Source organism: Sarcophilus harrisii, chromosome 2 (assembly GCF_902635505.1).
Source record: "Sarcophilus harrisii chromosome 2, mSarHar1.11, whole genome shotgun sequence".
Taxonomy (NCBI): domain Eukaryota; kingdom Metazoa; phylum Chordata; class Mammalia; order Dasyuromorphia; family Dasyuridae; genus Sarcophilus; species Sarcophilus harrisii.
The window spans coordinates 344,720,640-344,730,981 of NC_045427.1; the positions used below are offsets into that span (position 1 = coordinate 344,720,640).

General features: G+C 35.7%; 1 protein-coding gene across 1 annotated transcript; it reads right to left on the reverse strand.

The window, feature by feature from the left end:
- Window positions 1-3,290: 3,290 nt before the first annotated feature.
- On the reverse strand, window positions 3,291-9,645 carry LOC100935016. Its single transcript, XM_003758820.4, has 3 exons — window positions 9,232-9,645; window positions 5,366-5,836; window positions 3,291-3,969 (listed from the first exon to the last, which is right to left on the reverse strand). The coding sequence occupies exons 1-3, from the start codon at window positions 9,241-9,243 to the stop codon at window positions 3,649-3,651; spliced, it is 804 nt and encodes a 267-aa protein (XP_003758868.1). The 5' UTR covers window positions 9,244-9,645; the 3' UTR covers window positions 3,291-3,648.
- Window positions 9,646-10,342: the final 697 nt, after the last annotated feature.

The following is a 10,342-nucleotide window of genomic DNA, read 5'->3' on the forward strand; positions in this document are numbered from 1 at the left end:
TAGCTCAGGACAACTTGGAAGGTGTACAGAAAAGGTCTGTTCCATTCAAATAATAGGGGAATGCAGCAAGCTAATGGAAGACCCTGAACTCTAACACACGTTGGTGACAAAGGCACCTTGGCTCTAGTACAACTGCAAGTGAATAGCCAGGGTGCCCCAGACAACTTTCCCCTCATCTCCAGCTCCAGGTCCACTCTGGTCTCAGCATAGCATTAAGTGAGTGGCCAAGCCCCCTGAAGCATCTGCACAAGAGTAGGAGAATAGCTACAACCTGTGGCCTTCAGCACAAAAGTCTTGGAACAGTGCCTCTTCTACCCTAGTAGAAGAGTTTAATTTTAAAAGTAATGAAATAGACCAGAAAAGATACATCAAAAATAATAACTAGACCACAAAAAGTTATTATGGTGATGAGTAAGATCTGCTCATCATTTCTTCTAAACTCTTACATTAATAAGATAAAGAGTAGATAAATGAATTGGGTAATTAAAAAGTAAAAAACTAGAAAAATAAAAAAAATCCCCAATTAAATACAAAATGGGAAATCCTGAAAATCAAAATTGAGATTAGTAAAATTTAAAGTAAGAAAATTGATCCAATCATTCTGGAGAGCAATTTGGAAATACCCGCAAAGGACTATCAAATTTTACATACACTTTGATCCAGTAATACTACTATTAGATCTATATAACAAAGAGATGAAAAAGGAAAAATAACTTACATGTGCAAAAAATATTTGTAACAGTTCTTATGGTGGCAAAGACTTAGACTTTGAAGGAATCCCCCAAAATTGAGGAATAACTGAACAAGTTGTGGTATGTGAATGTAATGGAATTCTATTATGCCATAAAAATTGATGCACAAGATTAAAAAAGACCCTAGAAAGTTTTAAGTGAATTAATGCAAAGTGAAATGAGCAGAACTAAGGAGAACATTGTATACAATAACCGGAACATTGTTCAGTGATCATCCAAGATTGACTCAGCAATTCAATGATAGAAGACAATGCTAAAGGATGGAAAATGCTATTCATATCCTGAGAAAAAAACTGATGCAATCTGGCTGCAAACTAAAACATCTTATTTTAACTTTATTTTTTTCTTTTGGTCTGTTTCTTTTTTCGAAACATGTCTAATATGGAAATACATTCTACTTGACTGCACATATATAATCTATATGAAATTGCTTACTATATTAAAGGAGGGGTAACTTCAAAATTTTTGAAAAATGAGTGTTAAAAATTGTCTTTATATGTAATAGGAAAAATATACTATTTAAAAAGAAAAAACCAACCAGCTTATTTCTTACAGCATAGTAATATTCTATTACAATGATGTACTACAACTTATTTAGTCATTTCCCAATTAATGGACATAACCTCAATTTCCACCCTCAAAAAAATTACTATAAACATTTCAGAACATATACATTCTTTTCATTTTTCCTCAATTGCCTTCACAAACAGATCTAAAAATGGTATTCCTGACCTGTATTGTACTTTGAGGATCATCTACTAGTCCTTCAATGACATCTGCAGATCTACAATGTAATCGTAACCAATAGAATCTTGGACAAAGGGTGTTGATGAAAAGTGCCTATGTTACTTCAGCCATGCACACATTTGTCTTGCCTCTCTCCCACCTTCTGAGACTTGTGAGAGTAAGGGAGCAGAAGTTTGTTCCCAGTAGATACATTTGTGTGGGAAGATGTCAGACTAGCAATAGTGGAAGGTGCAACACCCTACCAACTTTGCAAGCAGCTTCTGAAAGCAGCATTGCTTCACATCTCTTGCTCTACCCATGGATTAAAAATTCACAGGAAGTTACATTTACAAATATGTCTCAAAAAAGTTCAAAAGTTGATTGGGGGAGAAAGGGAGTAGAAATACCTTCTCCACAGCCTACGTGATACTAGCTTCTTCTCCTCCTCCATCTCTTCCTCTCACAGTGTGCCTCGGGAAAAAAAAATGCATCCAGCCTGAAACTTCTTAATTAACAATCTTCTCTTGATACCAGAGAAGAAATATCATTAAAGAGAAAGTGATTATCAAAGTAATCAGGCATACAAAGCAAAGACAGGATACTATAAAATGTGGCCTGGGCAAAATATTTTCACACTGACTATAAAATATGTATTTGATACTTCTCCAGTGAATCTTTTTTGTTGTTGCTGGGTTTTGTATATATAGGGTTTTCTTGGGGATGGGGATAGAGGGACTCCAATATATATATACAATCAACAGGGGAGTTTTTATACCTGCTATGATTGACTAGTATTGACACTGAATGGCTATTAATTTTCCAGCAAAAGATGTAGTTCTTGAGGGGCAATGTCACACAACTTGACTGTGTACATGGGGGAAAGAAAAAAAAGAGCCATGTTAAGGAGACCATTGATAAAACATTGAAGAAAAAAAAAATCAATGGATTATTCTTAGCAGATATATTCAAAGTCCTAGTCTCTCATATAGTCCTCCAGAAGAAAAAATGGTGAGCAAATAAAATAAAAAGTGGATGAATTGGAAAAAAGACAAGTCAGATGGAGAGGATCAATGGCATGTGCAGCTAGCTACAGGAAGTTGAAGTTCTAATATGAATTTCAGACAATGCAATAAATAAACTCAATCTGACCTTTGTGTTAACATGATTATTTATGAAAATAATGTGACTCCAAGTAATTTTTAGTCCTGTTGCTTTTTTCTTTACAAAAATTTTTAAAAGTCATTTAATCTTATCCAAATCCCCAGTCAAAGCCCAAGGTAAGACCTAGTGATCATTATGGATTCAAATGACTCTTTGAGGGTTATCCTAATCAGAGAAATTAATTTCATGGTATTGAACTTGTTTATACTTCAATTATCTATCTTTTTTAGGTATGGGCTATGATCTGGCACCTTCTCAAGACAAAGCTATTCAGAATGACACACCAAAGGAATTTTAGAAAATAGACTTAAGTGTCTCTCCCAAGCAGACTCTCACTGCCACCTTATAAGATTAGAATTAAAGGTCACAACTTAATTCAAGGGATATAATAGACTAAGGTCTCATGGTATAAGTATGGTATCTAATGTATAAGGGTACATTATCATGGTATACAATGGTATAAGTATGGTATCTAATCAGTGATCAGTGAAAGGCATTATGATTCCAATGAACATTCTTTCAGAGATGGACAATCTAAGTTTAATTCTCTATCAGCTGCTTTGGTGCTTTGAGATCCTTCTGCCCAATTTCTGAATACTCATCACTGAAATGTGAGGGATAAAGAGAGACAAGGAGTAGGATAGAGAGAGATGATGAAGATATGCTATTTAATAATTTTTGCTTTTTAATTGCTTTTAGTTTGAATGTGGGGTTAGACTCCTGGATCCAGCTTTCAATTCCTCTCTGGAGTTGCGTAATTGTGCACTTTGGCATAGAGAGATTTAATGCAGGCATTTCTTCTTTTTTTTCATGTTCATAAGCCTCAGATCAAGTTCCTTTTCTTTTCTCAATTTTGAAACACAGATGGACAAAACTCCCTGCCTGTGCTTCCTCTCCAGATGTTTCACAGCTTCTACTCTGCTATTTTTTTCTTTCTATATGCTGAAATAGCTGCTGTTATTGGAGGAAGAGCCATATTGCGCTTTTATCAGAGGCAAATATGGATTCTTTAAGATTTGCTATGTTTCTGACACACCCCATAGTAAGTCGGTACGATCCAATTTCTTCTCCTTATTTCAGTGCCATCCCATTCATGGCCTCTGGGAACTGAAGAAAGAATTATTGGGATGGGACTGGCCTGAAGTGTTTCTTCAGTTCTGTAATAGGGAGTGAACCCTGCAGAGCAAAAGGTGTCATCATTGAACAAAGGGACATCCAGTTGGCTTTCTTCAGAGGCATCAGTAGAGAACAATAGAAGGGAACTACAAGAAGGAGAGTTCTTGGGCAAGGGTTGGAGATCAACATTTGGTTTAAGACTTAACAAGGAGGCCTGAAAGGGAAGTACAATACTGCAGATTAGAAGAACATTCTAGATGCAATGCTAGAAGGGAAATTAGGGAGCAGCTAATTGCAGATGTTCATTTTATAAATAACAAAAATTTAAACTTGGAAAAAGAATGTATTAGGTTACTGGACAAACTAATATGGGCATAATAATCATGCCACTTTTTACATTTAATAATAGAGAGATTTATCTATAGGTATAATATATGTAAAAATAAATATCTCTATCCATAGTTAAAATGTGGTTTTATATATATACCTATAAGAATCAAACATATATATTTGTTTAACATCAATATTCACATGCAGATATTTAAAGCATATATGTATAAACATATGTACAGAAAGAGTGACAGAGAAAAAGAAGGAAAGAGAGACACAGACAGACACACACACAAACACATATACACACACACAGAGATTTATCTATCTATAGAGACAGATTCAGAGAAAGACAGAAGAAAGACAAAGTACTTGTTCCATGATCACACAGCTACAGGTGTCAAGGGCAAGTTTTTAAAATCTAGATTCCTCCTGACCTATGTCTTTTACCATATACCTGATCCAGATAGTATCTTTATATGTGAAAATGCTTTAAATATTTCTATCAAATAGATATGTATATATAAAACTATGAGATACATATAGCTATATACAGATATAGGATTACATATTTATATATATACATACCTAAATGTATAAATTTTAAGTACTTTCATATACATTCATATTCATCAATTAATGAATTATCTACCAATTGTTAATTGGTAGATAATTCATTAATTGATAGTTAAACCTCTTTTACATTCCTATAATTCTATTAAAATGAGGCAAAGATATAGTGGAGAGATCTGGATTAAAATCTTGCTCCTAATACTCACTAGTTGGAGACCAGTCACTTGACTTCTTTGAAAAAGTTTCCTCAGTTTCCTAATTTGGAGAATGAAGATAATACCTCTAGTATTTACCCCACAAAGTCATCATGAATATAAAATAATTGAAGTACTTAAAATACTCTTTAAATGTAGTGTTATTATCTGATCCTCACAGCAGCTGTGACAGTTAGGCAGAGCAGATAATATTATTTTAATTTGACATACAAGAAACAGATAGAAATTGATGAGGCTGAGACCATGAAGCTTCTGGGTAACCAACCTGGAATTAGGAGGCAGTAATCTTTTTCACTTTGCTGCATTACATTCCCCAGCATAGCCAAAGACCTCAGAATTTGGCTCTACCAAATTATCTTACAAGGACAAGCCTTTTTTCCCTTCTATACTTTTGAAACTTTGTGAGTAAATATTGTGAGGAAAGGCATGACCAAGTCTTCTAATCCCTTCTCCTTGACAAAAGGAGAGAAAGAGATTCCTAATAAAACTTACTCTACATTTATGAATAGCAAATTTCCTATTAGATTCTCTTCTTTTTTCTTCATTTCTGGATTTTATCCTATGGGCTTTACGTAATCTGCTCCGTAGAAATGGGCTGACTAAGAATTCATCCTGAGATCGATAATATGGAAAGAATCCAGTGGAGGGAACCAAGTCTTTCTGGTTCTCCTTATGCCAAACATTGGCTATTTTCCTGCATTCTTTTTCCTTAATGACGACTTCTTCCTGGAGGCAGGACCCCAAATTCAAAGTTGACGGTTCGTCAGAGGGCCCTTCATATGTTCTAAAATATGGTAAATATTCCAAAGACATGGTTGTCCTTGGTGTGGATGATTTCCTGATGTTGAAAGTAACCCTGGTATTTGGGTCATTCTCAAAGAATGGAAGAGGAGACATAAATGTCTTCCCATAGGGGATCAGAGAGGGGGGTTTCTCCTTGATCTTATTTTTCTTCTGTAAAGTCTGGAATAAAGAGAGAAAATAACTTTGATTTTTGATCTTCCACAATCATGAACTGATTTCCTTCAAATGAACTTATCATCTTTCCCCTAAATCTTCCCATCCAACAACTCCAGGCAGACTACTTATTCATCCTTTACTTTTGCACATATTCTTCTATTGTATCATCTCTGATGCCCAGATTGAACTTCTCCTGTCCTTGATTAATCAATCAATCAGTAAGTATTTATTAAGCATCTAGTATGTGCCAGGCACTATGCTTAGTATTTGAGATACAAATATAGAGACTGAAATAATTCCTAATCTCAATGAAATTACAATCTAACAGGAGAAATAAGCATAGACATAGATGTACTATGTATATATACAGCTATGTCTCTATATATTCACATATACATGCATATATATGGGTATAGATATATATATGTACATATGTATGTATATATACATTATGCATATACTATGTACGTGTGGGTATTATGAAGCATAAATATAAAGTGAGTAAATGTTAATACATGTAAAGTAGTTAAATACAAGGTATTTGGAGATGGAGAAACTGGAGAGGTCAGAACAGACTTCACATACAAAATGGTGGCTGAACTTCATCTTAAAGGAAGAAAGAGATTCTTTGAGAAGTCCCTTATTTTATTTAAGGTCCAATTCAGTTGTCACCATCTTGAAGTGAAAGAGCATAGAATGATTAGTTGAGTGCTAGACTTAGAGAAACCTGAGTTAGAATCTTCAGGCACTTAACATTGGCAAGTCACATCTGAGCCTCAGTTTCCTTATCTGTAAAATGGGGATAATAAAATACCTACTTCATAGAGGAGTTGTGAGGCTCAAATGTATATCAAGCGCTTTGAAAACATCAATTTTTTCTATAAATGTATTTTGAGCAATTAGGTGATGCAGGGGATAGTGTGCCAGGTCTAAAGTCAAGAAGACACCCTCCTGAGTTCAAATCTATCTGGATTCAAATACTTACTAGTTGTGTGGGAAAGTCCTTTAGTTCTGTTTCAGTTTCCTCATTTGTAAAATGAGCTAGAGAAGGAAATGGCAAACAGCTCCTATATCTTTGCAAGAAAACCCTAAATGGGGTCAGGGAGTCCAATATGACTTAAAAACAACTTACGGACAAAATAAATGTGCATTATAATAATTATTACTTAAGTTTTCTTTTTTATTTTATTTCAATAGCCTTTTATTTACAGGTTATATGTATGGGTAACTTTACAGCATTGACAATTGCCAAACCTCTTGTTCCAATTTTTCCCGTCCCCCCTCCCCCAGATGGCAGGATGACCAGTAGATGTTAAATATATTAAAATATAAATTAGATACACAATAAGTATGCATGACCAAACCATTGTTTTGCTGTACAAAAAGAATCAGACTCTGAAATATTGTACAATTAGCCTGTGAAGGAAATCAGAAATGCAGGTGGGCAAAAATACAGAGATTGGGAATTCAATGTAATGGTTCTTAGTCATCTCCCAGAGTTCTTTTGCTGGGTGTAGCTGGTTCAGTTCATTATTGCTCCATTGGAACTGATTTGATTCATCGCATTGCTGAGGATGACCATCAGAATTGGTCATCATATATTATTGTTGTTGAAGTATATAATGATCTGGCCCTGCTCGTTTCACTCAGCATCAGTTCATGTAAGTCTCTCCAGGCCTTTCTGAAATCATCCTGTTGGTCATTTCTTATAGAACAATAATATTCCATAACATTCACATACCACAATTTATTCAGCCATTTCCCAATTGATGGGCATCCACTCAGTTTCCAGTTTCTGGCCACTACAAACAGGGCTGCCACAAACATTCTTGCATATACAGGTCCCTTTCCCTTCTTTATGATCTCTTTGGGATATAAGCCCAGTAGTAACACTTCTGGATCAAAGGGTATGCACAGTTTGATAACTTTTTGAGCATAGTTCCAAATTGCTCTCCAGAATGGTTGGATGTATTCACAATTCCACCAACAATGTATCAGTGTCCCTGTTTTCCCACACCCCCTCCAACATTCCGCATTATCTTTCCCTGTCATTCTAGCCAGTCTGACAGGTGTGTAGTAGTATCTCAGAGTTGTCTTAATTTGCATTTATCTGATTAATAATGACTTGGAGCATCTTTTCATATGGCTAGAAATAGTTTTAATTTCTTCATCTGAGAATTGTCTGTTCATATCCTTTGACCATTTATCAAATGGAGAATGGCTACTTAAGCTTTCTTAACTAAGCAAGTAAGCAAAAGTGATCTCTATCCTTTTATCGCTTGCCTGTTTGCCTTCTTTATAAATATTCTTTTTTGCACAGTGTCTATATCCTTGTAATCCTAGCTAGAACTGATTCTTGCAAACAGTAGTGACTTCGTATTTGTGGAATAAATGAGTGAATGAATGAATAGAGTTGCCTTTGATTCTAATAAGTAACAAGTCCTCTGAAGACATAATCCATGATACTTATGACTAGATAGTGATAGGAGAGAGAAAACCCAGGAAGACAAGCAATCCAGCAGATTTTCTTAGTGTAAGTTGTCTTTACAAATCTTGAAAGGCATTCTGGTTAGTCTTGAACGTCTGTACCTCATTCTCATCAAAAAGAAATCAGCCTCACCAAAAGAAAGCCTTTCTCACAAAAATCTTGCTTAGCCCATTAAAGTGAGTGCTGCAAGTAGTTTAGGAAGTCTCTTATGCAGTTAGGGACTCTCTGAAGAGTCCTCTATCTGAAGAAATTTGCCATACAGAGAAAAAAGTTAATAATTAATCTTACTCAGAAAGTTTTCTCTAGGAGTAGGATTTGTATTGTGTAATTTATACTTTTCATAAGTATCACTCTGACATTTTTCATTGTCATGACCTTATACAACTCTTTCCCATTTTCCAGGGTTATAAATACATTTTGCACCCACTGTTTACAATATAGTGCTCAAGAATTTTTATGTGTAGTATTATCAAGTTAAGCGCTAGATCTTTTATTCCACACTAACTCCCCAATTTGTAGATGAAGAAAATGGGACTCATATGGCTGAAATTATTGTTCCACTTCATAAAACATGTCAATGGCAAAGTCAGGACAAGCATCCGGTCTGATCCTCACAGAATTCTCTGTTGAGTCACTACCTTGGAGGTGCCACTTCTAATTGTAGTGAGAATCTATTTTCACTTGCTCTAGTTACAGGGGTCCTCAAACTTTTTAAACAGGGGGGCCAGTTCATTGTCCCTCAGACTGTTGGAGGGCCGGACTATAGTAAAAACAAAAACTTTGTTTTGTGGGCCTTTAAATAAAGAAACTTCATAGCCCTGGGTGAAGGGGATAAACGTCCTCAGCTGCTGCATCTGACCTGGGGGCCATAGTTTGAGGACCCCTGTTAAGTATCATTCTAAGGCCTTACCATTCTTTCCATCTGGTGGATGTTAACACCGGAGCTAATGCTCACTGTGTCTAAAGCAAGAAATTTGCATGTGTCCAGTCTTTTCCTTGATGATCCTTGGCTTCAGTACACAAAAGAGTCATAAGCCACAGAGGAGGCTGGTGTTGAATCCATTTTATCTCCATCTCCATCAATTAATTCACCGAGCAAGACCAGGATGTCCAGCACCCCTTAAGAAGGTCAGTTCCAACTTGGAAAAAAGACCTAAAACCATCTCTGGGGTTTCATTTTCTTGTTCCCTGGGTGTGTTTGCTCATTGCATGAATCAGTCTCATCTTTTAAACTGTAGCTGCAAAGACAAAGTAAATTATGCCCATGGAGATAGTTTTCTATCTTATTCCTCCTCCTCCTCCTCCCCCCACCCTCTCCCCCTCAAGCCCAGTCCCCTCTGCCCATTATAAGAAGATTCCACCATGAAGTCATAATTGCCTTGAGGCTTTTCACAGCTGAAAGCATGACAAGAAAGCCAGTTGTCTGTGTTTCCATGGAGATACATGATGAAGTACCCAACACCTGCACTCTTCACCTGTCTCTTTAATCAGCTTAATTTGACTCTCTGGTGATATACTTAGGAACAAAGAAAACCAAAAACAACACCTGGAACCAAATCAGCTTTTGTGAAAGGACTCAGTAATCTCATTTGGGGATAAAGTTCACAATCAGGGGAAGCAAGAACAGTCCAATCTGGAAGATTTGTAACCCTAAATTCCATAATCCTAATTAGAAATGGGTGTGGAATGAATACTTGTGGCTATGTAGACCTGCAATAAACTTATGTATTTCTTGAACTATCAAGTTTTGTGATACACAAGTATCCCATTGTGGTGTCCACTGTGATTTTTTATTTGATTTCAAATTCCTATTCTACATTGGTCATTCAATTATCATCCAGTAAGTACAGGTTTGTAATAAAAAAGCAGTCATTTTTAGAATATATCACATACTCAAATATTCATAGCAGCACTTTTGTGGGAGTAAAAAATCCTCTAAACAAAGTTGATGTCCATCACTTAGGAAATGACAGAACAAATTGTGATTATTGTGCTATAAAGTGTTATGAATATGAGAAATT